This window comes from Salvelinus alpinus, chromosome 9, assembly GCF_045679555.1.
Source record: "Salvelinus alpinus chromosome 9, SLU_Salpinus.1, whole genome shotgun sequence".
Lineage (NCBI taxonomy): Eukaryota > Metazoa > Chordata > Actinopteri > Salmoniformes > Salmonidae > Salvelinus > Salvelinus alpinus.
In genome coordinates, this window is record NC_092094.1 from 33824176 (window position 1) to 33835737 (window position 11562).

General features: G+C 41.0%; 1 protein-coding gene across 1 annotated transcript; it reads left to right on the forward strand.

Annotated features, from left to right (window-relative positions):
• The first annotated feature begins 1735 nt into the window (after positions 1-1735).
• LOC139584695 (tetraspanin-3-like) lies at positions 1736-7334 on the forward strand. The gene is made up of 7 exons (XM_071416816.1): positions 1736-1983; positions 2846-3037; positions 3730-3804; positions 4096-4197; positions 4305-4457; positions 4551-4634; positions 5594-7334. The coding sequence occupies exons 1-7, from the start codon at positions 1921-1923 to the stop codon at positions 5684-5686; spliced, it is 762 nt and encodes a 253-aa protein (XP_071272917.1). The 5' UTR covers positions 1736-1920; the 3' UTR covers positions 5687-7334.
• Positions 7335-11562: the final 4228 nt, after the last annotated feature.

Sequence of the window (11562 nt, forward strand, 5' to 3'; positions counted from 1 at the left end):
ACCCATCACCTTATTCCGCTACTTTAACCATTATATTGACCAGCTACTCAAGTGGCAGCTCTAACAATAGGAGTACCACAGTATGATGCCCACTTTAACGCTTAAAATAAAGGCTGTGCTTCGTGTAGCCTTACTCTGCTGTGACATTTTGATAACCATGTAAATCTCTCTAAGACAAGGTGACTTTTAACAATATATTCACCTTTATTTACCCCTCAAAAATGAAACGCTTATTAGCTGCTAATGTGGCTATCATAAGATTATAAATGCCATGGTGATCTGGACGAGCCTGCTGAATCTAGGCAAAGGTAATCTCTGGATTAACTATCTAATTTAAATTGAAACAATACCTGTTTGCAAAGGTGTCAGCTAGAGATGACATGCAGGAGCTTGCAGGAATTTCTAGTCTTGAATGATGTCTACTTTGATGCTAATTAGCATTTTTGGTTCTGAAAGTAGATAGAGCCAAATATATCGATAAAAGTCACCTTGTCCGAAAGAGATTTACATGGTTATCAAAACGTCACACCAGGGTAAGTCTACTTGAAACACAGCCCTTATTTTAGGTGTTTCTAAAATTCCCTTAGGTTTAGGTTTTATGTGTATTATGACACCTCAACTCTGGGGTTCTATTAAATAACATGTTCAAAGATGGAAGGCAGTTGAGAGGAGGCGAGGTGGGACCATTCTAGCCAATGAGAGGGCAGATACTCGTGTGAACAACAGACACAACTCTGATATAAAGTTGTTTTTCTCAAAGTTGTTACACTCGTAACAACCTAAGCATAACAAAACTTCTATAAATCAAATAAGCCATTACGTTTTTTGTTGACCAATTTCCACACACTCTCATTGACCTCCATACAAAAACTCCTCGCTTGGTGGGCGAAAAAACACCTTCACAAAAATTGAACGTAAATCACAGAATATAGATGTTGTGGTGGCAGCTGCAGAGAAGTACTTGGGGGTAGGAGATTTAACTTCAGAAGAGTTACAGCGTGTGTTGAGTGGTGGTGTCCTGTCCTCTCAGGCTGTTGGCCTCAGGTAGGATCAGATAGGGTTAAAACCGCTACGGGATCGGTGTCCCCCCTGCGGGACGGTTGAGCTAACATAGGCTAATGTTATTAGCATGAGGTTGTAAGTAACAAGATCATTTCCCATAGACATATCTAATAGACATATCTGATATGGGCAGAAAGCTTAAAATCTTGTTAATCTAACTGCACTGTCCAATTTGCAGTAGCTATTTCAGTGAAAGAATGCCATGCTATTGTTTGAGGAGAGTGCATAGTTATGAACTTCAAAATGTATCAATAAACCAATTTGGCACATTTGGGCAGACTTGATACAACATTTTGAACAGTCTAAAACTTTGCACATATACTGCTGCCATCTAGTGGACAAAATCTAAATTGCACAAACCTGGAATAATACATTATGGCCTTTCGCCTGCATTTCAAAGATGATGGAACAACATAAAAAAATATTTTAAAAACACGTTTTTGTCTTTGTATTATCTTTTACCAGATCTAATGTGTTATATTCTCCTACATTAATTTAACATTTCCACAAACTTCAAAGTGTTTCCTTTCAAATGGTATCAAGAATATGCATATCCTTGCTTCAGGTCCTGAGCTACAGGTAGTTTGATTTGGGTATGTCATTTTAGGAGACATAAAAAAAAAAAAAAGGGTTAGATCCTTTTAATCGGTGTTATTATACACACCTCAAGGATGACCAGCTCATCGGGTCACATGACATACATTGGGGGTAGGAGTGTGGTTTATGTGGTGCTAGGGCTCCGGTGTGTGGGGGAGAGAATCCACTCCAGTCAAGCATGGATTGCAAACGCAGGAGGACATAGCCAGTTAGTTCACAAATACGTTTTTACTGTAATAATAGAGAATCCCTATTTTAAACATGGGTCGGTGTGGTATTACCTCATCAAAGACAGTGCTGGTCTTTCTGAACCTCATTTTTTGGGTAAGTTAAAACGACATCTGTGTCGTTCGAGAATGCGCAAATTCTCATCCACAACATTATGCGCAGCAACCTGCTACTTCCTACCATTCAATGCAACCTAGGCCATGTGGCTGTTTGTCTATTTTTAGCTTCAATATACTGTTTGAGAGTTTGGGCCTTTGGGTTACTACATAATGCAATGTTCTTGCAGTCATGTTGCTATCCCTTTTATATTTAACTAACGTTAGCTAGCTGAACATTTCCTTTTGTTCTCTGTCTTTCTTTGTCTGGTTGCTTTGGCTACTGCGGTTAGAATCAGGGAGTTTCATGCTGGGCTTCTGTGCCCCCTTTGTCCCAGCCAATGTATTTGTATTTTTTTTAAATGCCCCTTCCCATAAAATGAAACGGTAGCCTAATAGCCATACTGTAAGTGGGTCCTCAACATAAAATGTTTGTTGGCAGCTCTTTTTCTAAACTTCCATATGTTAGAATATAAAGGGAAAGGGGGACACCTAGTCAGTTGTACAACTGAATGCCTTCAACTGAAATTAGGTTTGAGAGATCAATAAACACAATGGTATTTTTAATGGTCTTTGCCAGTCAGTGAGAAATCAAATAATTCCAATTTGAAGGATTGAGTTATTATAATGCCAATGGGATGGTTGTAATAGTTGTATGCTTTTGTGTCAGACAAACATGTCTTTTGGCTCATCCTTAGCCCATAGCACGCTCAAGATTTGCCTCTGATTTAGGCCTAACAACCTCCTTGAGGGACCATCAGAGGCCACACTCATTTGAACCTTTTTTTGTTTTAATATATGCCTTTTTTGTTTTAATATATGCTTTTTTTGTGTTATTAATACTCTCTCCCCCCATAATACAGGCAGCAGCAGGGATTTTGTGCTATGTTGGAGCCTACGTGTTCATCACCTATGATGACTACGACCACTTCTTTGAGGATGTGTACACCCTTATACCTGCTGTGACCATAATTGCAGTTGGAGGCCTCCTTTTCATCATCGGTCTTATTGGATGCTGTGCCACAATACGAGAAAGCCGCTGTGGCCTTATAACGGTCAGTGCAGGGCTCTACGCTGATGTTTTTTTACAGGGAGCACGTGTGTACATAAGTTGAAAAATGTAGGATCACACAAAGAAATTGAGGAGCACAATGAAAGATATTTGAGGTAATGGAGTTTTCTTTGTAGTAATGGCGCACGTGTGACGGTCATGAATCTGCGCTCAATGTATTCCCCATGGCACTCGGGCTTCGGTGCAGTGAAGTAATCATTGCAAAAAATATTTGGGTGCATATGCAAGTAAAATGGTTGTTCTTTAGAGCCCTGCAGTGAATGTTGCCTTATCCCCTACTACTACAACATTCAAACTGGTCTCAGAACTCCCTCAGTAATCCTGTTGGCCAGAAGACTGGCAAACAGAGAGCTTTTGTATCATGTTTTTAAAAAATATCTATATTTCACCTTTATGTTGTATAATCGTTCATTACAGTGTTGATTTAAATGTGCGTCTTATTTCCCATTTTACAGTGGGTTAACTGCCTTGTTCAGGGGCAGAACGACAGAGTTTTACCTTGTCAGCTCAAGGATTCGATCCAGCAACCTTTTGGTTACTGGCCCAATGCTCTAACCACTAGGCTACCTGCTGCCCCAAATAAATGCTAGAGATCTTAAAATTTTCCTGTCTGCCTCAGGGACCCTTTTATTTTCAGTAGTTTCTTATGTTTAATTCTTTCTCTTTTCACCACAGTTTGTCATCATTCTCCTGCTGGTGTTTGTGACGGAAGTGGCTGTGGTGGTTCTTGGTTATATTTACAGATCGAAGGTGTGTAAGTCAAGTACATATTGATCAAGGTTACATTTGTGAAAATCAGATTTTGTTCAGGATACCAATTATCTGGATACGTTCCAATGTGAAACTTTTTTCATTCAACAATATTAAAAATGTTCTCTATGGAAAACATAGTAGGAAATGTATCTTTATATTTAGTCTTCCCATGAATGGAGAAAGTGCTATCTTAAGTGGTGATTCACTATAGCCTAGTATTCATCAGAAATGCATTAATGAGGTTATTGAAGATTGTCCCGTTAAGCACAGTAACCTGTTTGTTTACAGGTTGGAGACGAGGTCAATCACTCCATCCAGAAGGTGTACAATGAGTACAATGGCACCAATGCAGATGCCTCAAGCCGTGCCATTGACTACATGCAAAGACAGGTGATAGAATGTAACTTGGGCAATTCATGTTTTTTGTAACAGTTAAGTTATTTAAAGCTATATTGAAATGATCTAGTGTTAACCATCACCATTTGTCATGCCTGCAGCTCCATTGTTGTGGAATTCACACTTACTCAGACTGGATGAACACGCGCTGGTTTAATGAGTTTCAAAACAACAGTGTACCAGTGAGCTGCTGCAAACCTAATGTCAGCAACTGTACAGGCTCTCTAGCCCGTCCTGGAGACCTCTATCCAGAGGTAAGAGATTGTCCGAAACATACCTATGCTTTGCTCTCATGCATAACATACACATTGATTCTCTTACACAATGTATTGTTTGTGTGTTTCCAGGGATGTGAAGCCCTTGTTGTGAAGAAACTAAAGGAGATTATGATGTATGTCATCTGGGCTGCACTGACGTTCGCTGCAATTCAGGTACAGAACCAATTCCATCAGGCCTCTTTCGTTCAACTAATGGATGTGTTGTGCCATCATGTGAACCCCCCCTTCCCTATGCTATGACTCATGAAGTGATTCATTATGGAGGTTGAGTGGGCCTGGGTATGCCATTATTATGTCAACCCCCAGCCACACTCCACCAGAGCCTCAAGGAACAGGGCCTAGAGGGGACTGTTTTGTGGGGACAGGGAAAATGCATCTAGGAATTTTTGGAAAAGGGGAAATGGCATAGCCACAAGGACATCTCAAACTAGGCTAAATGGAGCCTAAAGGAAAAATTCTCCCATGCCAATTTGCATTGACTTAATATATTAGTTACTTTGATTTGTTATAATGTTCATAATCAGATTCTGGAGGCCATGGGAAATTTAGTGTATTAAGATGGCATGTCATTGGTTGGATTTACCCCTTTTCATTCCTTTCATTTGACTACAATGAGGGGGCAGCTGCATGACAGAGAGCTGCTTTAAAGTGCTGTCATTCATTATTTCAGTAAAAATCTATCAAATGTATTTTCTGAAGCCCTTTTTACATCAGCAGTTGTCACAAAGTGCAATACAGAAACCCAGCTTAACCCCAGGACAGCAAATGGTTCTAGTCTACATTTAAATAGCAGTTTATCAATGTACTGTAGTTGCATCTTTTTATAATGTTACCTCTGCATTTCATCAACATTAGATTATATTATTTTATGGGCTGGTGAGTGTGTGGATGTGAATTCTGCTTTGCAGTAATCCTAGAGGCTTTTGACCCAGAGGCTTCCCTGTTTGCTGCTGATGTAGTAGCTTTGTGTCCTTGCTCAGTGCTCAGCCTTTCTTGGGAGAGTAGTTGGCCTAGTGCCCAGGTCAGAGGCTGACAGGGGACATCCTCAGGAACGGATGGATGGAAGACATGGATGACACTACACTTCAACCCCTGGTGTTTTCCTTTCCTAGGTATTTGGGATGCTGTGTGCCTGTGTGGTGCTGTGCAGTAGGAGCCGTGACCCTGCCTACGAGCTTCTCATGACAGGGGGAACCTACGCATAAGGAACACACACCTAGGTTCATGGCTTTGTCAGTGGGGGATGGTTCACTGACTTGCTCAGGTCTCCTCTGCTGTAAGTTGAAAAGCTCCTCACATGGTGGCTCATACTCCACAATGGTGATGGGTTAAGTGGTGAAATACCTATTTATTTACATGCTATGTAAGTTGGTATTTTGTTAGACTTTTTTTCAAAAATCTACAGGACAAATTCTTACATGGTGATTAAACAAGTTTTTTTTGTTATTTGTTGCTCTGTGATATTTGACAAATGAAATTTGTTGCACTTAAGTTTTACCTGTTTGAGGTACACAAGGATGAGGCCTCTGATAAACCTACTGTACGGAATATGTGGACTGAATACTTTACTCATGTCAGTTTGCAATATGTGTATGGTTTTGGAATATTTTATAAATATTTACATTCATCATGTAAGTAGCTGAGTTGAAGATTCCTTGTGTATGAGGTTGCCTTGTGCTACTGCTTTGTTTGGCCCAGATCTCACCCTTCACCAGCACCATTCTGTTCCTGATGAGTATTAGTGGAACTATAGACAGTATACAAGTCAATGGCACTGCATCGGCCCACCAGGAATGGGCAGTAACCAAAGTGCAGTCAATTAACTGATCTGCTTTGCAAGAATGTGGGCATTTGATTAATCCACATGCACTGTTACTAAAATGTTCTGTTGTACTTTCTGTGTGGAGTTGAGCACACTCGTGGTATGTAGGCCTAGTGATAAAATTAGATTTTTAAGAAATGTAGTCCTGTAGAGAAATATAAACCAGAGATGGGGGGGGGACTTTAACAAGGAAATAAACTGTATTCCAGCCAGAAGATTCTGCAGTTTAATTTATTTCTATATTTCACAAAAATATGCTCACTTTTCTCTGCCAACAACCAAGACCGTAGCCATGCCTCTCTTGTGTGGACATTAGAGCTGTATGGTTTTCTCCAGACAAAGCACCCTGATGTTCAAACACTAATTGTCTGAGAGCTTTTGTCATTGGCAGAGCCAGTGAGTCACATCCTAAACCACTTGTGGAAGCATCTTTCCCAGGGGGAGTGAGAGCTGGCTTTAAGTGATTCATGTAGCCATGCTTTTGGGTAAGCACAGAGTCAGATGATTGGGGATGTCTTAGTCTTGTTTAACATGGTATTGAGACAAGCCTTGTCATTAGATCCTTAAATTGGGTGTTAGGGTGCCATAGGCCGGTTCTACCTTGTCTGTATTAAAGCTACAAATGTCTAGCTACTTGCAAAGTTTCTCTTATGCATCAGCTAACAGTAATTATATTTGTACATTGGGACTTTGAGTCAGGCTCTTAGTGACCAGATGCCTTTGAACTGCTCCCAAGTGGCGCAGTGGTCTAAGGCACTGCATCTCAGTGCAAGAGACTCCACTACAGTGCCTGGTTCAAATCCAGGCTGTATCACATCCAGCCGTGATTGGGAGTCCCATAGGGCGGTGCACAATTGGCCCCGGGGTAGGCCATCATTGTAAATAAGTATTTGTTAAATAAATATTGGATCAGTTTGCACTGTAATGTGATTTGTGTGGTTTCCAAATAAGTATTGTATTTTTTTGCAATGAAGCCTGTAAAGTTTTAATTCAAAGGTATATTATTGTATTATTAAAAACAGTGTCAAACAGCCTGGCTGACCTCCTTTGCTAGTCCACTTTATGCAATATAGCTGATAAGAAATACTTTATGTAAACACTTCCAAAGCTAGAGTCCTTCATAGATACATTTAAAATTGTCAGTCGAACAGTATCCCTAAGGAAAGAGGGATTAGAAGTATCACCCTAAATTCATCTAAGCCATTGTATTTTCCTGCCAATTCTAGCATGTGGACAGTTTACCCCACTTAATTGCTCAAACACACAAGTAATATTCAATACTAAAGAATATAAATAGCTCTGTGACTATAGTGTGTGAGTGTGCTTTACTTTGCAGCTGTCCTCGCTACAGTATGATTCCTAAACAACACACGGGTCGTTCCTCGAGTAGAGTACATTTTGTGTAGTCTAATTTGGTCAAAACTATTCATTTCACATTCTGCCATAAGCACATGTTTCACTTCACAAATAATAACATATTGTAAGTGCCCATGAAGTGCCAACTGGGTTGACCGTAATAGGGTTGAGGTTATCATCTTAAAGCTGCAATATGTAACTTTTTGAGTGACCTGACCAGATTCGCAGAGAAATGTGAGTTATAGCTCTGTCATTCTTTATTGAAAGCAAGTCTAAGAAACAGTAGATATGTTCTATGTGCGCTGTTCTATTCTTCCCAATCATAAGTTTCGGTTTTGTAGACCAGCTTCAAACAGCTGGAAATACAATATTTTTGATTATGGAAAATATATTTCATAGCAGTTTAGATGGTACAACGATTCTTTACACTAGCTTGTTTTGTCACAAATACTGAAAGTAGGCTAACAATTAGAATTTGAGCAACCAGGAATTGGCAGAGCCATTTCTGCATAGTGCATCTTTAAATCAGCATAAATCCCATTGTGACATGTGGAATTGAAGCTTGTGTGCAGCAATGAGGGGCAATTGAAGCTTCCAAAACATTTTTAATTATTAAAACATTCCTAGCCTATCTAAGGGTAATGGGGTTGACGTGTAATGCTTGACATGCACAGTTTTTACCAGAAAATGGCAAAAAATAGTAACAGCTCACTTGCTTTTACACTATGATTTAACTATTGTAAACTCAGCAAAAAAAAGAAACGCCCCTTTTTCAGTACCCTGTCTTTCAAAGATAATTCGTAAAAATCAAAATAACTTCACAGATCTTCATTGTAAAGGGTTTAAACACCATTTCCCATGCTTGTTCAATAAACAATTAATGAACATGCACCTGTGGAACGGTCGTAAAGGCACTAACAGCTTACAGACGGTAGGCAATTAAGGTCACAGTTATGAAAACTTAGGACACTAAAGAGGCCTTTCTACTGACTCTGAAAAACACCAAAAGAAAGATGCCCAGGGTCCCTGCTCATCTGTGTGAATGTGCCTTAGGCATGCTGCAAGGAGGCATGAGGACTGCAGATGTGGCCAGGGCAATAAATTGCAATGTCTGTACTGTGAGACACCTAAGACAGCGCGACAGGATGGACAGCTGATCGTCCTCGCAGTGGCAGACCACGTGTAACACCTGCACAGGATCGGTACATACGAACATCACACCTGCGGGACAGGTACAGGATGGCAACAACAACTGCCCGAGTTACACCAGGAATGCACATTCCCTCCATCAGTACTCAGACTGTCTGCAATAGGCTGAGAGAGGCTGGACTGAGGGTTTGTAGGCCTGTTGTAAGGCATGTCCTCACCAGACATCACCGGCAACAATGTCGCCTATGGGTAAAAACCCATCGTCGCTGGACCAGACAGGACTGGCACAAAGTGCTCTTCACTGAAAAGTTGTGGTTTTGTCTCACCAGGGGTGATGGTCGGATTCGCGTTTATCGTCGAAGGAATGAGCGTTACACCGAGGCCTGTACTCTGGAGCGGGATCGATTTGGAGGTGGAGGGTCCGTCATGGTCTGGGGTGGTGTGTCACAGCATCATCGGACTGAGCTTGTCATTGCAGGCAATCTCAACGTTGTGTGTTACAGGGAAGACATCCTCCTCCCTCATGTGGTACCCTTCTTGCAGGCTCATCCTGACATGACCCCCTAGCATGACAATGCCACCAGCCATACTGCTCGTTCTGTGTGTGATTTCCTGCTAGACAGGAATGTCAGTGTTCTGCCATGGCCTGCGAAGAGCCCGGATCTCAATCCCATTGAGCACGTCTGGGACCTGTTGGATCGGAGGGTGATGGTTAGGGCCACCCCCCCCAGAAATATCTGGGAACTTGCAGGTGCCTTGGTTGAAGAGTGGGGTAGCATCTCACAGCAAGAACTGGCAAATCTGGTGCCGTGCATGAGGAGGAGATGCACTGCAGTACTTAATGCAGCTGGTGGCCACACCAGATACAGACTGTTACTTTTGATTTTGACCCCCCCTTTGTTCAGGGACACATTATTCAATTTATATTAGTCACATGTCTGTGGAACTTGTTCAATTTATGTCTCAGTTGTTGAATCTTGTTATGTTCATAAAAATATTTACACGTTACGTTTGCTGAAAATAAACGCAGTTGACAGTGAGATGACGTTTATTTTTTTGCTGAGTTTATGTTCAATGTTTCTTTTGAAAAAAATATTTTAAAAAGGTAATAGTTTCACGTCCATTTTAAATGAGAGCTCAGCTCATGTAACAGGGTTGACCTTAAAATCAGGGACAGACGTAAATTAATCACTAATCACATTAAATAAATAATAATCTTCAGAAATGACTGTCAAAGCAACAAAATAACTAGGTCTTTACAATGATGGTGAAATTGTGGGGTTAAGTGGGTTAAAACCTCAGATGTAAAGTTTAGGGGACCTGCATGGTTCTGGTACAAGTTTCAAATGACATTTTAGCTTATAAATGCCTGTGGCCACTGTAGATCGAAATGGCTTGCATTGAGCGGTAGCCCTGATTCTCACGGACACAGGAGTATATCTTTAACGCCTGTGTCGAGTAAACTCCGCCTGTGGAGTAGGATGTGAAATCTGACACCACTTGAAGCTGGGATGTCCCTCCTACCATTTCATTTGCTCCTCCGACTGTCCAACTCCTGGCTGAACCCTATGTCACAGCCACTGACTAATGGTGCTTTCAAGACAACTGGGAACTCAAAGAAGTTAAAAAAAAGGTCAAATCATGACGTCAGTGATCTTCAGGTCGGAAAGTTTGAGCTCTAGAAAGATGCTTGAGTTTCCAACTTGGAATTCCGAGTGTTCAAAACAATTTTTCCCAGTTGGAGCTTGTTTTTTTCCCAGAGTTCCCAGTTGTATTGAACTTAATAAAGTCAGATATTTCTGAGCAAAGCACATGCCAGCAATCCTTACATCTGTAGCAAAGGCAGTACAGTAGACAGGCTAAGGCTGCTTCTCCAATAGAAATCCCTGATCACACTTGTAGGCGATGTCATGTTGACGTTGGCTAGCTAAGCTCATGCGTAGAAACACATCATCGGGTGTAACTGGCGTCTCGTGCCAAACTGCGCATGTATAGGCCATCAACTCAAATGCACTCCTTCAATATAAAGTATTTTTTGACGAAAATGAAAACGTATCAGTTTGTCACTTTCACAAGGTTCAACTACTTAAGACATTGGCTCGAATCTAGGTTGTGCCTTTAGATTTCGAGAAAATTAACAACTAAGGAAGAATATTCACTCAAACCCCTAAACCCGGCCTGGTCTGTTTCACAAGCGTTCCCGGAAGTCTCACAATGTTGCTCCTCTGGGTTTAGAAACTGTGTCGGTAGAGCAGCAGGAGAGAGTGGTTTTGTTACTCTAGCACAGGGTTGGGCAACTTTGATGGGGGTGGGGGCCACAAAAAATCTGAACTCATGAGGGGCCGCAAAACATTTTAGTGACCCCCCTCTTGACAGTGGAGAGACCTTTTTTTGTTGTTGTTGCAATTCTGCACATTTTACCATGGGCCATAGAGAAAATGTTGCCATTTTAAGGCACGTTTGCTGCAAGAGGCAGAGAAGAAAAAGTGCAGTTTTTAATATGATATCTGCTTGAGAGTGACTGACAAAATCAATGTGGGAGCCCCGGTCGGTAATTCGACCATGATTAGGGCTACTACAGGTAGATAGCTGGCTGCTATACTAATTTACCAATCTAAAAATGGTTAGCTGACATGGGCTAATTGAGTGACTACATTGCAGAATAATAGTGAATACATCAAATCTATGAAATAACACACATGGAATCATGTAGTAACAAAAAAACTGTTAAACAAATCAAAATATATTTTACAT

Bases quoted from the DNA above. Each gene is read 5' to 3' on its own strand.
- LOC139584695 (XM_071416816.1), top strand. From the start codon at position 1,921: ATGGGTCGGTGTGGTATTACCTCATCAAAGACAGTGCTGGTCTTTCTG. The intron at 3,038-3,729 runs GTCAGTGCAGGG...TTTTCACCACAG, and splicing joins GCCGCTGTGGCCTTATAACG to TTTGTCATCATTCTCCTGCT. The intron at 4,198-4,304 runs GTGATAGAATGT...TCATGCCTGCAG, and splicing joins TTGACTACATGCAAAGACAG to CTCCATTGTTGTGGAATTCA.